Source organism: Meles meles, chromosome 11 (genome assembly GCF_922984935.1).
Source record: "Meles meles chromosome 11, mMelMel3.1 paternal haplotype, whole genome shotgun sequence".
In the NCBI taxonomy this organism is placed as follows: domain Eukaryota; kingdom Metazoa; phylum Chordata; class Mammalia; order Carnivora; family Mustelidae; genus Meles; species Meles meles.
Window position 1 is genome coordinate 91,456,944 of NC_060076.1, and position 21,959 is coordinate 91,478,902.

General features: G+C 43.2%; 1 protein-coding gene across 1 annotated transcript in view; it reads right to left on the reverse strand.

The window, feature by feature from the left end:
• LOC123952617 (histone-arginine methyltransferase CARM1-like) overlaps positions 1 to 21,959 on the reverse strand; it is a 287,622-nt gene that overhangs the window by 119,005 nt on the left and 146,658 nt on the right. Inside the window, exons 3-4 of the mRNA XM_046021869.1 lie at positions 5,727 to 5,833; positions 4,736 to 4,840 (exon numbers count right to left, since the gene is read on the reverse strand). Of these exons, the coding sequence (XP_045877825.1) occupies positions 4,736 to 4,840; positions 5,727 to 5,833 (212 nt within the window). The remainder of the gene's footprint in view (positions 1 to 4,735; positions 4,841 to 5,726; positions 5,834 to 21,959) is intronic.

Genomic DNA, 21,959 nt, shown 5'->3' on the forward strand with positions numbered 1-21,959 from the left:
GCAGTAAGACTACTTACCCACAATCCTGAATACCAACTAAAGCGTCAAAAGAAGTAAGTGTTCCCCCTCTATCCTAATCCTGCACACCTGCCATAATCAGGTTGTCCTCGTTAGGAATGTTTACTTCCTGTATGTTAACCAGGTAGGTCTCACAGGCAAGGCATGGGTCCTGGGCACCTCAAGACATAAGACAAGAAAGAGGAGATCTTGTGGCCAAACACAACCATTTTCTCATCTTGTCTTTGCTTCCTACCATCGCCCTCACTCACCAGAGTACCTAGGTCTGGCTTCTGGCAACTGTCTGATCCTGGGTCAGTGGGAGAGAGCCTGCCACACTCTGTCTCTCCCATTGAATAGAGCTATGAAACATGGACAAGATGCATGAAACAGATACTTGAAGACTCTGAAAAGTGTACAGTAGCAGGTAGACTGGGAAAGACCAGAATTCAAAATACTACCAAACTGAATCCTCTACCGCATCCATAGTCTGAAGGCAACACACCAGAAAGGGGAACCAGGGTACAGACCAAAGAGCTCCTGGAGATACCGTTTGGGCTCCAGCATCAACAAAGTAAACCATAATCTCAAATATGGAAATACTCTGGTTTTCCCTTCCTCTTCTTTTTGCTTTCCCTCTTCCCTCTTCTCTCCCTCCTTTCCTTTCCTCCCCTTTCTTCTCTTCTGTGTTCAAGCCCCCTGTGATCTAATGGTAGTGACAGGATCTGTCTACAGGAGCCAAAACTATGAGGGAGGGGAACCCGCCACTGCATTCAGTGGTGCTGTCATCCCCAAAACCTGAGACCATCCCCCGCTGCCTTTTTTCTTTCTTTGTCCTCTTTCTGCTGGGCCAGTGTAGACCAAGTCACAGAAATGCATGACAGAGTGGACCTTGTGGCCAGAGATTAACAAGTGATCCCAGGGAATTAGAAAGTACCAGGGAAACCATGGAAAGGAAGGAGCTTGGCAAGCAGCTCCATAAGGTTTTCTTTAAAAAAATTAACAAGTCAGGAAATGACAGATGCTGGCGAGGATGTGGAGAAAGGGGAACCCTCCTCCACTGTTGGTGGGAATGCAAGCTGGTGCAACCACTCTGGAAAACAGCATGGAGGTTCCTCAAAATGTTGAAAATAGAACTACCCTATGACCCAGCAATTGCACTACTGGGTATTTACCCTAAAGATACAAACATAGTGATCCGAAGGGGCACGTGTACCCGAATGTTTATAGCAGCAACGTCTACAATAGCCAAACTATGGAAAGAACCTAGATGTCCATCAACAGATGAATGGATAAAGAAGATGTGGTATATATACACAATGGAATACTATGCAGCCATCAAAAGAAATGAAATCTTGCCATTTGCGACGACGTGGATGGAACTAGAGCGTATCATGCTTAGTGAAATAAGTCAATCAGAGAAAGACAACTATCATATGATCTCCCTGATGTGAGGACATGGAGAAGCAACATGGGGGGCTAGGGGGATAGGAGAAGAATAAATGAAACAAGATGGGATTGGGAGGGAGACAAACCATAAATGACTCTTAATCTCACAAAACAAACAGGGGGTTGCTGGGGGGAGGTGGGATTGGGAGAGGGGGAGGGGGCTATGGACATTGGGGAGGGTATGTGCTATGGTGAGTGCTGTGAAGTGTGTAAACCTGGTGATTCACAGACCTGTACCCCTGGGGATAAAAATACATTATATGTTTATAAAAAAAAAAAAATTGGAAGGGGAGGCGAACCATAAGAGACTATGGACTCTGAAAAACAACCTGAGGGTTTTGAAGGGTCAGGGGTGGGAGGTTGGGGGAACAGGTGGTGGGTAATGGGGAGGGCACATTTTGCATGGAGCACTGGGTGTTGTGCAAAAACAATGAATACTGTTACACTGAAAAAATAAATAAAATGGAAAATAATAATAATAATAATAAATTCCTGGGCTCACCATCTATCTGTACATGCATGAATCTGATCTTAATTTGCATTATCAGTCCTTTGAGAACTCTTTCTGGGTGCCAGCCTGACCACCAGGTGACACTCACATGCAGATCCAAACAGCAATGGTGAAGGCTTCAAAAAACCGAGCTGACATAAGAACCAGAGCTGTCAGAAGGCCACCTAGAGGCATGGAACTTGTAGCCGTAACTTAACCAAGTTGAACTAAAACTACAACAAAAATATCAACATTCTCCCTAGGCTTTAAATAAGACCTAGAATCTTAGAACATAATATTCAAGATGTACAGAACACAACCCAAAATTCCTTGCCATAAGAAGAATCGGGAAAATTTCAATTCCCTCAGGAAGGATAATCAACCAAAGCTAACACGGCAATAACACAGATGTGAGCATGATCTGACCAAACTATGATAAGAAGCTCCAACCAGCAATCATGAACACTGCTGAAACCAATGGGTAAAAGAGAAAGTCTCAGGCAAGAGACAGATGACATAAACAAGAGTCAGGTGGAAATTTTGGAATTGAAAAATACAATACAAACAAACCAAAAAACACACCACCTCTGATGGGCTCAAGAGTAGAATAGAGATGACAGAGGAAAGAAGGCCAGTGGCAAATCAACTTCTAGCTGCGTGACCATTTATAACTACTTTTTCCTGCATTTTCTGTTTTAATTAACTATTGAAGCATAACAAACCACATCAAAATTTAGTGCCCTAACCTGGAAACAATTTGTAATTTCTCTCACTTCCATGGGAGGGCTGGACAGCTTCTCTGCTGGTCTTGCCTATATACATTCATGTTTCTGCATTCAGCTGGAAGGATGGCTGGACTGGTGGTCCAAGATGGCGCCACGCATAAGAGTGGCAGTTGGTGCTGGGCTTTGACTGGCGTGTCTCGGTTCTCTTTAAGCAACCTTTCAACCTCTGGTAGAGTAGACTGGGCTCCTTCATGGCATGGTAATCTCAGGGTTCCAAAAGGGTGAGGCTTGGAGCCACAAGGCCCCTTAAGACCTCGGGTCTGAAATCCATACAACGTTAACCTCTGTCGCAGTGTTTTGGTGAAAGCACATCAGAAGGATAGCACAGAGATAAAGGCAAAAAAAAAAAAAATCACACAATCTCTTGATGAAAGAGAAGCTATTAAGACTTTGCAAATCGGGGCATCTGGGTGGCTCAGTGGGTTAAGCCTCTGCCTTCGGTTCGGGTCAGGATCTCAGGATCCTGGGATCAACCCCACATCGGGCTCTCTGCCCAGCAGGGAGCCTGTTTCCTTCTCCTCTCTCTGCCTGCTGCTTTGCCTATTTATGATCTCCCTCTCTCTGTCAAATAAAAAAATAAAATCTTTAAAAAAAAAACAAAAAACCTTGCAAATGGGCGCGAACAGAGGGAGCCATGAGTCTTTAGGATCATTATCTCCATGTTACACCACACCCTTCCAAGGGATTTAGTGTTACAAATATCGAAGGCCATGGTCTACAGTTGCTATGGCAGTGGAAGAGATGGTGAGGCTCAGACAGGTTTAGTGTTTTACCTAAGATCACACAGCGTGTCAGGGAGAAAACATAAATCTAAATCCCAGGACTATAGATTCCACCGACCAGTCCTCGCTTCTTCTTCTTCTTTTTTAAAAAAAAGATTTTATTTATTTATTTGACATAGACAGAAAGAGAATGAGCAGGGGGAAGGACAGAGGGAGAAAAAGATTCCCCACTGAGCAGAGAGCCCGATGTGGGACTCGATCCCAGGACCCCAAGATCATGACCTGAGCCGAAGGCAGTGGCTTAACCCACTGAGCCACCCAGGAGCCCCAAGTCCTCACTTCCTGAGAGGAGCCACACAGTATTTTGAACGCGGGCTATTTAACAGGTGGGAGAATAACGGGCAACCCTTGGTAATGTGTTAGCAGTCATTCATTGTTCAGACCCATTTTGTGAAGGAAATCATGCAGGCACTTGTGGAATCCGTGAAGAAAAAAAAAAAAAAAAAAAAAAAAACTGAAGTGAAGAGACTCAATAAGAGCTATTCATTATGTAGCAAGAGAGGTCCTAACCCATTCAGGCCTCCCAGACCTAGTGCGTTCAGTCTCTTGCATTCCTGGCACTCAAAGCTTAATGTCTCCATCGAGGCAAAGTTCACGTAGTATAAAATTGACCATTACTCATTTTACATTGTAAAATCCAGTGTCATTTGGCACGCGCACTGGGTTATGCGACTGCTATCTGCATCAAGTCTCAAGACATTTCTATCAGCCCAAAAGGAGAGCCTGCACCCAGGAAGCGCCACTCCCCATTTCCTCCTCCCCCTGCCCCCAGTCACCAGGAGTCTGCTTCCTTTCCACGGATCTGCCTATTCTAGATGTTTCAGGTAAGTGGAATGATATGCATGAGTTTTTGTAACTTGTTTCACTCGCACATTCTGGAGGTTCATGCATGTGGAAGGCTGTACCAGCTTTGCACTATTTTTACGGATGAGATCAATATGAATGACACCCACAATATTGCACGGTATGGCTAGACCACATTGTGTTTATCCATTCACCAGCTGACGGGCATTTGGGGTTCTTTCCACTTTCTGGCTAATCGTGAACAGTGCTGCTATAAACATTCAGGTACAAACAGTTGTTTGAATACCTGCTTTCAATTCTTGGGTGTATATAACCGGGAGTGGAATTGCTGGGTCATATGGCAATTGTATCCAAGCATAATCTGTATTCTGGTTTTTGACAAGGCTTCTTAAAATGGTTCGTGATTAAGAACACGCTGCCTGCATTACCTTGTCTCTGAAGTCAGTGTGGTTCTGGAGGATGGCTCTGTGGTAAGTGGCTGTCCTCACAAAATCCTGCATCATGTTCTGTTGCTGGGAAATGCAGCCATAAAACTGTAAGGAAAAGAGAAAGACAGAAAGAGTCAACAACTCACAAGGCATCACCTCGATGAGCACCTGGTTCTTGCAGCCACCTGGGTCAAGGTAGGCTGAGCCTAACGTGTAGGCCAGCTGAGGCTCTGAAAGGTGCAGGGACCTGTCCACGTTTGCCCTATCTGGAACGTCCAGAACTGTAAGCTGGCCCCAGACCCCAAAAGGCTGCTCTGTGCAACAGATCCAGGCCTAGATACTGGCCAGACAGGTGCCCAGGGTCTCTTCTCAAAGCAGAGGCTATAAGAGAACACAGATCAAGGGGAAACAGCGGTAAGAGAGAGAAAGAGCCCAAAGACAAAAGGGACATCCCTAACGAGTCTCCTGAGCCAAGAGAGAAAAACAGGACTTGGACAAGGATGTGGAGGGAGGGCAGGACCGGGGCAGCAGGTGGTGGTGACAGTTATCCCGATCAGGCCAGCCAGCTGGGTGACGGGTGCACACAAATCCATGAACACTGAGTCACAAGTCTCAGCATTGTAACTGCCCCCTCGGGTAGAGCTGGCTATGTTACAGGCACAAAGATAAGTGTTTCATGTACATCCTCTAATCAAGTTAAACCATACAAATATCAGATGAATTTCATTCCCCAGTGACAAACTGAGGCTCAGAGAGATATGACAGCTTGTCCCCAAGTCCTGACAACTTGAGAGGTGAGAGCAACCCAGGGGCTGCCGTTGCGGTTGCTGCTCAGGGGCTCGCATGGTGGGAAGGGGCTGGGCCACGCCCACTGCCTCCTCTCTGCCCACCAGCCTGCCCAGGTGTGTCCACAGGTGTGTCTGCAGGTGCGCATCACCTGGAAATGACTCCTTTCCCCCCGGGGTGGGGGGTGGGGGGCAACATTCCTGACCTGGAAGTACTGTACGGCAGATGCCTCTTCTGTCCGCTGGCTGAACACCGAGGAGTCCTCTTTCTCCTTCCGGCATCTTTTCAAGGTATTTGAAAATGAGCTGAGATCTGCAAGGATAAAAGGCAGACCGTTTCTACACTGAGGGAACCACAGAACTGACCACTGCACTTTTACACAATTCTGAGAAACTATTAGAAGACTCAAAGGGCAAGTCCATCCCCGGACACACGTGACAAGGAATGGCAAGGTGGGAACGGGCATCCCTCTGAGATGCGACAGGCTTCCGTGCACTTGTCAGCCATATTTGCATCCACCAGCGTCACATTACACAGCGTAACAGAACACTCGGAGACCGGGCTCAGGGAATTCTCCTGGTCCTGCGCTCACAAAGCTTGCAGGCTTATTCTCAGTGCGTGCTCTGGGGAAGGTGATTGTTGATGATAAGAAAAAAAAATACATGTGAATACAAATATACATATAATGAATAGATATACATATGTATATATATATATATATAATCTCATTCTCTTGTCACAACAGGTTTTTTTTCATATTTAGTATTCTCCAGGCATAGAGAGGAAAAGTAAAATAACTGAAGAGATGTGAACACAAGGAAATGCTTTCTATTATTTAAGGGAAAGAAATACATAGATGACGGCTCAAAAAATCCCAGAAGTGTTATTGCTCAGAGATAGCCCAGCACACACAGTGGTCAATCTTTGTGACCTTAGAATGCTTACAGCCTTGCCCAGAGGTCCTCATCACCGTGGTCTTCTCTCTCTCCACCACTGGTGATGTGCCCAGGTCTCTCCCTCACAGCCCGTGCTGGATTCTGGATGACCACACACTCTCAGTTCCCCGTGAGCTCCAGTCTCTCAGGCTTTGGCTGCCCTTCCACGCTACCCTATACACTTCCTCCTTGCACACTACAGCCTCCACACTCCCGCCATGCAGAAGTCCTTGTGAATTACCACATCAACTTGGCCCTGGTCTAGCTTCTTGACTTGAAACCCTCCAGCTCTTCTTTATCTATTTTTTAATTTAAATTTATTTATTCAGTGTTCTAAGGTTTATTGTTTATGCACCATACCCAGTGCCCCATGCAATACCCTCCTTAATACCCACCACCAGGCTCACCCATCCCCCTACTGCCCTCCCTTCCAAAACTCTGTTTGTTTCTCAGAGTCCACTGTCTCTCGTGCTTCATCTCCCCCTCCAATTTCCCCCAATTCACTTTTCCCTTCCTTCTCCTAATGTCCTCCATGCTATTCCTTATGCTCCACGAGTAAGTGAAACCATATGATAATTGACTCTCTCTGCTTGACTTATTTCACTCGGTATAATCTCCTCCAGTCCCATCCATGCTGATACAAAAGTTGGGTATTCATCCTTTTTGAAGGAGGCATAATACTCCATTGTATATATGGACCATATCTCCTTTATCCATTCATCTGTTGAAGGGCATCTTGTATCTTTCCACAGTTTGGCGACTGTGGTCATTGCTGCTATGAACATTGGGATACATACAGCCCTTCTTTTCACTACATCTGTATCTTCTAGGTAAAATTGCTAACAGAGACGTGAAAAAATGTTCATCATCATTAGCCATCAGGGAGATTCAAATCAAAACCACATTGAGATACTACCTTATAACATTCAGAATGGCCAAAAATTAGCTCTTCTTTTTAAATTCACTTTTGACATAAAATCCCTTTTCATTTCCCAGGATTCAGGTCAACCAGCCTTTCCTCGTTGTTACATTCTGGAATGCTCACAGGCATGGAGGGCCTCAACACTTGATCAGAATCACCTGAAAAGATTTTTTAAACTATGGATGCTTGACCCTCATCCCACACCCAGTAAGTCAATCAAAAAATAGTAATTTGTGTATGACTTAATCATATGAAATTTTAAAACTTAGAAAAGGAAACCAGGAGTGAAAAATGATTCCTAGATATAACCACTAATATTGTATTTTGGGATAAAATCTCCTAGTAATTTTTCTTCGTTGCTGTTTTATCTAATCTCTACACTACTTATAATAATAGCATCACACTTTCCTGCCAACACTTTTCATACAGAATCTCTCAACCACACTTACAGCTACAAAGCCCAGTAACTACAATGTCCTTTTGCTCCCGTTTGTCCTATTTGTTCTCAGAGGCAACATCAGTGCCTTAGTAGATCTTAATTTCAACAAGGTTTTTAACTATGTTCCTTCAAATTTTGGACCTACTTATTTGCTTATCAAGTTCTACTGAGGGTCAAATGTATCAACCCTATAGAACTATAATTTTCTATATTTGCATTTTATTCCTTTAAAAAAAATACTAGATAATGTTTGAAAACTTCAAAATGTTTGAAAACTTTGTCAGATAAAAACTTGCAACAAACTGGGTATAAAGGGAACACACCTCAACACCGTGAGGCCACAGGTGACAATCCCGCAGCTGACATCATAGCCAACGGTGAAACGTTGAAAGCTCTAAGACCAGAAACAAGACAAGGTTGCTCACTCTCACCACTCCTATTCAGGGTAGCACTGGAAGTCCTACTCAGAGCAATCGTGCAATAAAAAGAAACAAAAGGCATCCAACTTGGAAAGGAAGAAGCAAAACTGTCTCTTATTTGCAGACGACATGATACTATATATAGAAAACCCCAAAGGACCCCACCAAAAAACTGTTATAACCAACAACTTTGTAGAGTTGCAAGACACAATATTGACATGCAAAAATAAGCTGTGTTTCTAAAATACCAACAACGAACTACTAGAAAGAGAAATGAAGACAGCAATCCCAATTAAGATGGCATCAGAAAGAATAAAATACTTAGGAATAAATAGAATCAAGGAGGTGATACCAGTTATCTGTTCTCTGAAAGCTGTAAGACACTGATGAAAAAAATTGGGGATGAGACAAATAAGTGTAAATATATCCCATGCTCATGGATTAGAAGAATTAATACTAAACTGCTCATATACCCAAAGCAATCTGCAGTTTTAATGCCAGTCCTATCTAAATTCCAATGGCATTTTTCAGAAAAAGAAAAACAATCCTGAAGTTTGTATGGGACTACAAAACCCCTAATAGGCAAAGCAATCTTGAGAAAGAACAAAGCTGGAGGCATCACACTTTCTGAATTCAAACTACATTGCAAAGCTACAGTAATTAAACAGTAAGGTATTGTCATAAAAACAGACACAAAGAATGGACCAGATTAGAGAGCCTCAGGCTTATATACTCAATCAATTTACAACAAAGAAACCAAGAATATATAATGGGGAAAGGATAGTCCTTTTAACTGATATTGGGAAAACTGGATATCCACATGCAGAACAATGTAACCAGACCTCTATCTTACATCATACGCAATAACCTACTCAAAATGGATTAAAGAGTTGAGCGTAAGATCTGAAACCGTAAGACTTCTAGAAGAACAGACATAAACACCTCAACACTGGTCTTGGTAATGATCTTTTGAATTTGACACCAAAAGCAAAGGCAACAACAGGAAAAATAAGTAAGTGGAAATACATCAAACTAAAAAGCTGCACAGCAAAGGAAACCATCAACAAAACAAAAAGGCAACTATTAAATGGGAGGAAATATTTGCAAATCACATATCTGATAAGAGGTTAATATCCAAAATACATAAAGAACTCACACAACCCAATAGCAGGGAAAAAAACAAAAACAAACAAACAAAAAAAACAACCAATCTGATTTAAAAAATAGGCTAAGGGACTGAGTAGACCTTTTTCCAAAAACACAGATGGCCAACAGATACATAAAAAGATGCTTTGTATTACTAATCACCAGGTAAATGCAAATCAAAACCACAATGAGACATCACCTCACACTTGTGAGGCTGTCATCAAAGCGACAAAAGGTAACAAATATCAAAGAGGATGTGGAGAAAAGTGAGTCCCCGGGCACTGTTCGCAGGAACGTAAATTGGTGCGGCCCCCATGGGAAACAGCACGGACATTCTTTGAAAAATTAAAATAGAACTACTGTGTGATCCAGCAGTCCCACTTCCGGGTATATATCCAAAGGAAGTGAAATCATTATCTCAAAGAGATATCAGCACGCCCATGTGCATTTCAACATTATTCATAATAGCTAAGACATGGAAGTAGCCTAAGTCTCTGTCAACAGATGAATGGATAAAGATGTCACACACACACACACACACACACACACACACACACACACACGATAAATTATATCATATCTACTTCCCCCAATGAAATATTATTCAGCCATAATACAGAAGGAAACTCTGCCATTTGGGACAACATGGATAGAACTCGATGGCATTAAATTAAATAAGACAGAGGAATACAAACAAAGTATGTTATCACTTATATATGGAATCTTCTTTTAAAAAGTCAAACTCATAGAAAGAAAGAGTAGAAAAGTGGTTGCCTTCAGCTGGAGGGCAGAAAAGAACAAGGAGAGGTCGGTAAAGGGATATAAATGTTTAGTTATAAGGGGCATAAGATCTGAGGATCTAATCCATGACATGGTGACTTTAGTTGCTAACAGCGTATGGTATAACTGAAATTTGTTGAGAGAACAGAAATGTTCTCACCAAAAAATAAAATATTTCTCAGACATACTAAAACACCCCAGAAGATATTAGATAATACTGACTCGGCTCTAGTCTCTTGGCATGTCTCCAATTCCCTCTGAGCTCTTAGAGACCGCCAGCTGTGGTCTGTGTCACCCATCTGTGAGTTTTTTGAGTCCTGGGCATCTAACCTGTTTGGGCTTTCAAAGTCTACAGTAAATTCAATTGTTCAACAAAGAGTCCTTTGAATATTCCAGCGATTGCAAGTCTCCCTACTCTGGGGGACATCTGAGATTTTAATACAGCCAAATATAATGGGCGCCTAATTTAGTAAACATGGTGTGTGACAAGTTGCAAAGTATCATTTTTATTTTTTATTTATTTTTTTTAATATTTTATTTATTTGACAGAGAGAAATCACAAGTAGGCAGAGAGGCAGGCAGAGAGAGAGGAGGAAGCAGGCTCCCCACAGAGCAGAGAGCCCAATGTGGGGCTCGATCCCAGGACCCTGGGATCATGACCTGAGCCGAAGGCAGAGGCTTTAACCCACTGAGCCACCCAGGCGCCCCGAAAGTATCATTTTTAGTTCACAAACAAGATCATGACTATCAAGTGACATGGACAGTCTTGCGTCACTCACCAACTGTCTCCAAAGGAAAATGTAAAAGCTCCAACAAAGTGTAAGGTCACACCAGCATCCGCGCAATACACATACTTCCAAAATAGTCACTAAGTGGATAGATCAGCTCTACAACGTTTCTACTATAAAATACTGTATTGTTACATTACAGCCACTACAGTCACAACTCTATGAGAATCTCTTGTTTGACAAGTTTAAGATGTATTTATGGGATTTGGGAAATAAGGCGCATCCAGGAAAGTCCAGGAATCAGCATCAATGAACTCCTGCCTATGGTGACTTCTGTCACAATGGCTCCCAGGACAATGTTCTTCACAAGCTATCCTTGCCTTTACTTTAATGGTTAAATAGATGTGTGCAAAGAAAGGAAATGTCTGTGTTTCCATATGATGTATATTTTTTAAAAAATTACTTTCAAAAGGAAAGCAAGTTTAATTGTTGATTTCTCCCTCCCTTCAGTGTCCAGAAGGACAGACTCTGGAGGACACTGTCTTAATCCGCTGCTCTAACAAAGTGCCACAGACCCGGCAATTTTTAAACAATAGAATCCATTCCGCACAGGTCTGGAGGCTGGAAGTCCAAGGTCAAGGGACCAGCATGGTCCGGTTCTGGTGAGATACCTTTCCTGAGTGGTAGACTGCTAGCTTCCGGTTATGTCCTCACATGGTGGGAGTGGCAAGGGACCTCAGGTCTCTTTTACAATCACATCCCAAAGGCCCTACCTTCAAATACCACCTAAAGATTAGGTTTCAAAATATGAGCTTTGGGGGAGACACCAACATTCCATCTACGGCAATGGTCCATGCAAATCCAGGATGGGACACAACATAAGACCTCTTCTCTTCCTTGGTTCTCTAAACTAGGGGGAGGGAGTTTTGGTAAGAGGACTGAGGGAATCTTTAAATCCAGCAGGCAACTTTGCCTTTGGAGAACATTTTGGCAAAAAGTAATTATATTATTATTATTATTTTGTATAGAAAAGCCTTTCGATCTGCAGGGACCACTTGTTTAAAAGTAGCCATCGGGGCGCCCGGGTGGCTCAGTGGGTTAAAGCCTCTGCCTTCGGCTCAGGTCATGATCTCAAGGTCCTGAGATCGAGCCCCGCATCGGGCTCTCTGCTCAGCGGGGAGCCTGCTTCCCCCCTCTCTCTCTGCCTGCCTCTCTGCCTGCTTGTGATCTCTGTCAAATAAATAAATAAAATCTTAAAAAAAATAAAAAATAAAAAAAATAAAAGTAGCCATCATTGTCTCTTAGAGAAAAGAAAGGCATGCTGTTAGAACAGTCAAATCTAAATGGACTTTCACATTTGCACATTGGCTCCTTTGGCTGCTCAGGGTAGAAGAGGTGAGAGGACAGGGGTCAGAACCACTGCTCTGGAAGAAAGAGGTCCCCACTGGGGAAGTCCGAAGTTGAGGGCAGAGTGTATGAGGATGGGGACATGACCTCAACTACAAATAAAAGTCAAGTCCCTCTGACTTGGGGTCATGACTTCCGGGTAAAAGGGGAACTCCTTTCAAAGGACACACTGTTCACACTGTTTGGGAAGAGGCTGGCCTGGCGGGACTGGCATTGTAGTCACATTGTCCTCAACTGCCACGTTTTGTCATGTTTCTCCGCAAACACAAGGACGTAGTTTTCTCTATTATACACATATTAACCGTGTTACGGCCATGATTCTGATTACTTTCCTTTGACAAGCTTGATTTCAGTTTCTCCCTAACAAGCCCTTACTTTTCCATTTCAGCACGAGCTATACTCACGGACAAAGAGACGACGGAGACCATTTCCTTAGTGTTGTTACTTCGAAAAGAACCAGATTGAAGGGATATGTTTTTGTTTGCTCGCTTCTCTTAAATAGCTGCTGTTTACAAGTGATACTGTCTGTAGCGCTTTCCGTACAGTTTATTTACCAAGAGACGAGCATCTTTCTTTGCATGAAAGGGTACTACCTGCCTGACTGCATCAGCTGTTCAGGCCACATGTCCCAAAATTATACCAGAAAACACAACTGACAGTATGATAATCATGGTGTGGACTTAAAAAAAAAAAACCACAATAATAATATGTCCAACTCTAAACACGGCTGCAGAAACTGCTTTTGGCTATCTTGACGAATTTACATACAGCCTATTTTAATCTTCTCTAGCCCACCAGCTCAAGTTTACCAAATGGAGCTCGTTTTTATGGGGCACCTAAGGAAACAATTTCTTTTTTTGATGCGTTCAGTTAGCCACTGTGTAGTACATGATTAGTTTCTGATGTAGTGCTCAATGATCCATTAGTTCAGTGTAACCCCCAGTGCTCATCACAGCACATGCTCTCCTCAATACCCATCACTCTGTTACCCCCTCCCCACACCCTCCTCTCTTCTGAGACCCCCAGATTATTTCTCGGGGTCCACAGTCTCTCATGGTTCATCTCCCTCTCATTTCTCCCCCTTTGGATTTCCCTCCCTTCCCCTATCAGGAAAAAATATCCACTGGAAAAAGGAGTCTCTTCAACAAATGGTGTTAGGAAAATTGGACAGCCACATGCAGAAAAATGAAACTGGATCATTTCCTTACACCACACACAAAGATAAACTCAAAGTGGATGAAAGACCTCAATGGGAGACCGGAATCCATCAAAATCCGAGAGAAGAACACAGGCAATAGCATCTTGGACATCAGCCACAGCAACTTCTTTCAAGATACATCTTCAAAGGCAAGTGAAACAAAAGTGAAAATGAACCATTGGGACTTCATCAAGATAAAAAGCTTCTGCACAGCAAAGGAAACAGTTGACCAAGCCAAGGCAGCCCACGGAATGGGAGAAGATACTTGCAAATGACACTACCTAAGGAAGCAGTTTCTTTCCTTGGTGTCAGGAGAAGACAGCAATGCGGACCACTTGCCCCCATTCAGTTCTCCTTCCCCTGGCTTCACGCTCTGGCTGTGTCCCCGCAGGATGGAAATGGTGTAGAGTCACTTGGGACACCCTGCGTGGATTCTTCCTGTGCGGTCCGAGCTGGAGCAGCAGGCCGCTTTATCAGGGCTCGTTCGAGCAGCATGAACATGCTGCCGAGGGCCGCAATGCAGGTCTTCCCTCTGAATACAGCAGACTCTGCTGTGGAGTAAAATCCAACACAAGGAGGGCCCTTTTTACTCTCATACCCGCTGATTTTCTTAGTCAAGGAGCAAAAGGACTCAGATATAAAGCAGACTGAGTGGTTAACAGAGCATTACTATGAGACACTGGATATTTCTATTGGGTGCATGAGAAACCAGAAAAATGAACAGCTTCACCAAACTTCAAGCTAATTTCTCCCTTATAGTGTTTCTGTCTCCTTTTGGCAGGTGGGGGGGGGGCACCAAAAAAAAAAGAAAGAAAACTTGTCAGTATTCTGTGAAAGCAACTGCCAAATCAACCTCTCTTAAAACAAAAGTACTTATGCGCTCTGAGAAACCGAACGCATTATTCGGCTTCGCTCTTCTTTCAAAGCCTGACAGTTTGCAACCAAACCTGTAATTCATAATCCATATAACACTTACCGAACACTATTTTTGTCCTACTAAAACATGAGTACAAAACACTGGGGAGGGCTCCTGGGGAGCAGTTTGTTACTTATCATATCTCTTATGCAAAAACAATTGGGTCACACATTTTGTCAAATTTCAGAGGCATTATTCATGCATGTCTTAAAAACCCATTAAACACTTGCTGAGATGATCAGCATTGACCTAAACATTAGTAAAAATGTGAGCGTCACAATTTGTCAAGAATGTAGACATTGTGGAGGGAAATTTGTTCTTTTGTTTGAATTTGAGCAAAGTCCCTCATCCCTGTGGGATCCCAGTCCTCTTGCCCTGACTCTCCACCCACACGGGGAAAGCCCACGATCTGAGAACTGTGTAGGCTCCAGGAAGCAGAAGGAACAGAGGACAGCCTTGGATGGAGGGATAACTGACTGAGCCTGAGCAGGAAAAAGAGCCTAAAGCAAGGACATAAGTGAAAACTCTTTTGTTGGCAAGTGGTGGAAATTCAACTAGGTTTAACTGAAATAGAAATGTTATGGCTCGCAAAACTGAAAAATCAAGGATTAAAAGTCTATTTTCAAGAATGGCTGTGCCTGGATGCTCTAATGATATTTTTAAGACACATCCTCCCTCTTTCTCTCTCCCTCCCTCTCTGTTTCTCAACTCTGTCTCTGTCTCTCTCTTTCTAGCTCTGTCGCTTTCTCTCTTTCTTACTCCGTACTTCTCTGTTTTGGCTTAACGCTCGGGAGGAGAGATGACCACCAGCATCTCCACAACTACATTGCTACCAGCTCAGCAAATCCTGTCTTCCCAAAATGTTCCAACAAATACTCTAGACTGAGTTCCACTGCACCTTGTTAAATTAAAGACCCACTTTCAAATCGATCGTTCCGGCCAGGGGTCCAGACTTGACGGACTTGAGTCAGTCCCATCTAGAACCAAAGGAAAACTGGGCTTCTGTGAGCAGAAGAAAAGAGAGTAAAGACAGGCCAAACCACAGCTGACCACTGCTAAGAGAGAAATAGAATCACTACAGACTAAGCGGAAACAGGCCAAGGAGAAGTGAGAAACTCTGTGTGCTTCAGGGGGCAAACTGGAAGGAGGTGAGCCATGGAAAACAGACATTCAGCTGGTTGACTTCTGACATCTTTGAGCTTGGGCTAGCCTCAACCCAGGCTGCGCTCCCAGCCCAGGGGGCTATTGTGAGCAATCCCTACAGAGCAACCCAGCCAACACTTCTGGTTCTAGAACAGGTTGTGTCCCTGTCCCTGCCACAGTCATCAGCTTCCTTTTCCTGTCCACCCCTCCCTAAGATGATCTGGCCCTGCTCACAGCTCCTGATGCTCTGTTCATACCCCTGGGTCCCATATCCCACCCAGCAGAGAATGCATCAGATCCCATATCCCACCTTGGTTAAGAATGAGCTGCTGAATGAAGGGTCACACGGCCTGAAAGAAGAGACTCAGAGATACCAGAATAAAGTGGCCGGACTCTGGGGTTCTAAAGGGAGGGGGTGATCCTACATCTTTGTACGCCTGTCCTGGAGAAATTACCAACCCCATTCCCTTTGAAGAACACTCCAAAGAGTTCTGGCAATTCATTGTTACCAGAGGGAAGATGGGGAGGGGGATGGCTGAGACGGGTGATGGGGGTTACAGAACATTTATCATGATGAAATAAGGAAATAAATAAAAATTTTAAAAGGATGAACTGGGGGGAAAAAAGTCCTGATTTGGATAATAAATTACTCAATCATTGCAGCTAGAAGATGCTGTAGTCTTAAGGGAGGTGGTCACGCTGTGTCAAGTACAAGAGGAAAAGGCAGCCGAGAGAGAAGATAACACAAAAAAGGTGTGGATGGGAAAGCCCATGGCAGGAATACCTAGGCCCCCACCGTGGTCCGAGGACACTCTGCTCCTTGGCCTTAATGGCCATGACACACTTCCTCACAGTAACTTCCCTTTTTGAACTGATTTTTAGGTAGCCTCAACAGAAGAGAAATTCTCCCCACTTTCCAACAATGTTGGATTTTTTTCCCTCCTGATTCTTTACCAGTTCACCCAAGTTTACCAAGAGTTTTCTTGCTTTGGGTTTGGTTTAACTTTGGGTTTTACTAACAGTTTTACATATTTTCACACTGTAGTCATTTTAAGGGTTTCCTTAAAAACTGCACCATACTCGGGGCGCCTGGGTGGCTCAGTGGGTTAAAGCCTCTGCCTTTCGCTCAGGTCATGATCCCAGGGTCCTGGGATCGAGCCCCGCATCGGGCTCTCTGCTTGGCAGGGAGCCTGCTTCCTCCTCTCTCTCTGCCTGCCTCTCTCCCTACTTGTGATCTCTATCTGTCAAATAAAATAAAATCTTAAAAAAAAAAAAAAACAAAAAAAAACTGCACCATACTCTTCTCTTTGAATTCCACAAAACCACCTAGTCGTGTGAAGGTCAGAGAGACAGAGGTTCATTGAGGCCAGAATGTACATTCTGGGGCATTTGACATATATTCACAGAAGGGCTGATTTTTTTATATGGCAGCATAGCCATTATTCAACTGGGTCCCCTGGTGCATGCGCCTCCCAGCAAGCAAAGCAATGCAGGGGGACACCAAGCAAGGGGGTAAAGGTTCATTTCTAATTTTATTAGATTTACACACTTAAAAATGATGTTTAGCAACTTTGACCAACATTTTTATGGCTGCTGATGCCATAGTCCCTACATTCCCCAAACAACTAATTCTGGGTAAGCATTAATATAACCCAACATAACATTAAAAAAAAAAAAAAGAAAAAGAAAAAGAAACAGCAGCCTGTACTTTGAGAACATCATGTTCAGGCTATTTCATTTAGCCAAGTGAGAACTGAACCTAACAGGTAGGCCAGAAAAAAAAAGAAATCTCTCTGACTTCTCTTCAAGTATTATCTGTAAATGAATGAGACAGAAACCCCCTGAACTTGGATAAGAACATCTGCCCCTGTTACAAGGCAAACGGAAGAAGGTACTTTGTACCTGGTAGACTTGAGCGTTCGAGTCACATAAAAAGACAAATTCGGATGAAAAAGAGAGTCCTTTGGTTTTGCAATACAACTTTCAAGATCTACCTCTCTTCCCAAACGTGGATTTAACAATAATATGAGACAGTTGTGCTACCTTACAAGAAATTTATCTTGTCTTCATTTTCTTGGGGAGCGCAAAACACACCTATTGTCATTTTCTCAATGACAGGAGTCCATAATTGGCTGAAAGCATGGATAGGCATATGCCTTCCTAGCTCAATCTCTGCTGTTGTTTTCTCCTTCACATTTTTATAGCTGGTCCACTGGGTGCAAAATGACTGAGCACAGGCTAAATCCAGCCCTTAAGCATTTTTAAATTTGGCTATCATGTGTCTAAAAATCAGAAAAATTTCACAGGAAATGTGAGTTTCTAGTTAAAAATGTGCAGCAGGATATCCCTGGGTCTGAATTTCTCTGTGGCTACAATCAGCACAAGGGAGGTAGCTTCTGCCCCCTTTTGAAGGTATATGGGATCTCCGGTTCACCAGGGCTCCCACCACTCTCTTGTGTGCAGCCAGCCCGCCTCTTAAACTTCCACAACCTGCCCAGGCCCTGTTGGCATTTGAGTCTGCACTCCTATGTCCCCCAGGATCGGCTACAAAGCTAAGTCTGCAACTTAAAATATCAACTACTCCCCTTCTATTTCTAAGCAGCATGAAATCATAAAAGCTACAGAAACTGATAGTCAAACACACTTTATCATGCTATCTTTTCAACCAATGGTTAGTTTCATTTTGAGCTTATGGTAGATGTTGTTGACCTTCTTGGCAATGACTTTAATATTCTGGGCAGATACTCATGAGAGCAGATTCAAACTCTAAGTGTAGAGACTTTGATAAGCTCTAGTCATGGGTCATGGTCATCCCCAAACAACTCACTTTCACAGGAATATGGTGCTACTGACTGCTGTCAGTGTGATTTCAGGTGTGAAGGTGAGTTTTTATTAGCTTATCCACCTCTCCAGCATTTCCCTATAGTTAGAGATGATCTAGGGGACTTAAGAGTGTGAAATCTACAGCTGAAGAACAATTCCATCCAGAAATGACCCCCAGAGCGTGCACTGCGTTACCATCTCCTAACAAACTGACCCAACCATCTATTGCTGTGATAAGCAACTACTGGGTTTAGCAATAGTTGAATGAATGTTCCCTGGTTGAGATCATCTGCACTTTGATCATATGGAGTGCTATATAACATGTACCTAAAGCCAGGAGGATTAAATCCAGGAATACTGGTTATCAGTCAATGTTTTCATGGCCACCTGAAGCTTTAACTGCACACCAGCTCTAGAATGAGTGTTGAATTTAGAACCCTTGGTACTCTCATATGAAGGATGTTCCACATATGATTAGGGACCCACCTGCAAATGTTTCTTTAGATCTAAGTGCCAAAAGAAGCTTTGCTTAATATAGCCCGCCCACCTGCCACGGCTCTGCCCCTTAAGGACATTGAGAATCTTGTAAATTGATAATGTTTCCTCTGTTGCTTGGGTGCCAGGATGCTCAGCCATAATCATGGGTCAGCAGTAGTACTCGTGGATCCCATAATATGCAGATTCATGTTTTAATTTCCTCTTGGCCTTAATCTTCTATGCTTTCTATATTTTCCCTGATCTTGAAATTTTTATATTTTTATGTTATCCCATAAACGCATGCGGAAACACAATTTTGCAGGGGAAGAAATTGGGAGATGGATGCCTGGATGGATGGTGGACAGAAAGACTGATCTATTGATTCCATGGTCACTCTATGAAGATTTAACAGACTGGTGAAACCAATCTGCAACTTTCTGCCTCACTTTCCACACAATAACCCACCCTGCTCTGAACAGCAAATACAAGGACTTTGGAAGCAACAGTGTTGGTCCCATATGCTGAAAGCAGATGGGAGCCGCACTGTCTTCACAGTAGCATCTGCCCAGGAACCAAAGTGAAGAGGAGGAGGCTGGGGGAAAGAGCAGGAGGGGAGAGAAACACAAAAGAGCAATCAGGACTGGAGAAGAGAGACACTTCCTGCTACCAGTCTCAGCCATGGTTAAAAAGCAAGCACTGCTCCATTTGATATTTTCATATTTATGGTGTTATTTAATTCAATTCCCACTGCCAAGAAGTATTATGATCTCCACTGTACAGATGAAGGAGAGATACAGACACAGTTTTCTCAGAGTCAAATTGGTGAGGACAACGTTTATTCCAATACCAGCATCTGCATTATAGAGAGTGGGAAATTCAAAAGCACAGGACATTCTCTCTCTCTCTCTTTTTTTTTTAAGATTTTATTTATTTATCTGACAGAGAAAGTGAGAGAGCAATAGCAGGGGGGACAAAGAGGAGAGAGAGGGGGAGGCAGACTCCCCGCCTAAGCAGGGAGCCCAATGCGGGGCTTGATCCCAGGACCATGGGATCATGACTTGAGTCGAAGGCAGATGACTAACCATCTGAGCCACCTATGTGCCCCAAACACAGTACATTCTTTTTTTTTTTTTAAAGATTTATTTATTTGACAGAGAGAAATCACAAGAGAGGCAAGCAGAGAGAGAGGAAGGGAAGCAGGCTCTCCGCTGAGCAGAGAGCCTGATGCAAACACAGTACATTCTTAAGGGGCATGTTCTACTTTGGAAAAAAAAAAGGAACAAAGACAGAATTAAGATGTGCTATATTGAGGTAACACAAATAATAGAGAAATGACGTCAGCCATAGTCAGAGAGACAGGAAAATGATTTTTATTCCAAGCATCACAAAACAACAACAGCAATGGGTTCTATGTGTGTAAATGCAGAATTTCTTTCTTTGGAGATACTTCATTGTATCTCCAATGTAAGACTAGGTTATCCATTATTCTATGTTGGCAAAATTACACCAAAAATTTATTTTAAATACTCCAGCTGATCTCTCACTATCTCTATAAGCCAAGCGACTATCAATGATACAGTGTATACAATGTATCAGCATAAAGCAACAACACCACCAAATTTAGAGTGATATCAGCATCATAGCTGAATAAGACATCCCTTATTCCTACACCCCCACCCCCTTCAACCACCACCAACAATTTGGTATCCATCCGTGGTCAAAAGTGTCTTTGTGAGAGCTGTGGAATTCAGCAATGTGCACAAAAAGACCGAAGAAAAGTCTAACCCCGCCATGTGTCAGGTGCTAGATACACAGATCTTGATTCTAGCTGTGGACCCCATAGGGACCCATAAACTAGCTCCGGCACTTCTCAGCCATGGTCTGAGAGCCCCCAGAAAATAATATCTTAGATAATCAGCCATGGATGAGAGAGTTTCGTGGAAATCCAGGTTTTCAATGGATAAGTGCCAGCATATGTTAGAAGAAAAGAAATGAATTTGGACACACTGGAGAGGGTAAGAAGAAAAGTCTGGCTTTACCCACATCACCTTTCTTCCAAGCAAGCACAGCTTAGGGCTGAGAGAGATCTTCTTGCCCATGATTTCTACCATGGGAGAAAGGGAGAATATGTAAGTTCCCAGCTTCCCCAGCTGTGAGGAGTGCTGCCAGAGATGTTCGCTTCTCTTCCACCCTGTCCAGAATACTGAATCATGAGAAGCATGACTGGGGAGGGGAAGAGACTGGCAAAGCAGAAGATAGGAGGCTCACAGAGGGCATTTAAGGGACAAGAATCCTATTAACTGTGTTGCGGACTTCATCAAAAAGCTCACTAACAAGCTGCTGGAGACACCTTGCCCACAGATCTGCACAGTTGGCCCACAGGCATCGCCAGCGCTCTGCACATCTCATTCGTACACACCTCCCCTCTGTGGCCAGCTCTCTGTGTGAGCTCCTGATGGTGGCAGTGAGAGCAGGCTTTGGCAGATGGCTAGTGAGCATGTATAGAAAGCTTAAAACTGTGGGCCAGGAAGAGACCGCCAACTTAAGCTTGAGCATCATCTTTGGGGAAACAAAGGGAAACTGTCAGCATTTGGCTGGGGAATTGCAAGATTGAAAGAAGGCATTAAGGCTGAAGAACTCTGTCACATGAGGGAGCAAGAAATACGAAGCAGGTGTACTCACAGGTCTGAGACAATCTCAGATTCCTTAGCAGGGTGGAGGGAAGGGATTTCACTTCCAGCTAGTGAAGACTGGAGATGATACTACTTCAAATGTGAAGACAGTTTTGTAAATTTCAAGGAACATGAAAAATCAAGGCAACATTACATCACCAAAAGATCACAGTAATCTTCTGGTAACCAATTATAAAGACTGTGATTTACCCAGTAAATAATTCAAAATAGCTGTTTTAAGGAAACTCAATAAGCTATAAAAAAAAAACAAACAAACAAACAGAAGTTTGTAAAAAAAAAAAAAGTTTTACAAAGAGATAGAAATGATAAAGAGAATCAAATGGAAATTCTGAAGCTAAAGAATGCAATGAGTAAAAAAAAATGCAATGGAGAGTATCAACAGCAAACTGGATCAAACAGAAAAAAAGAATCT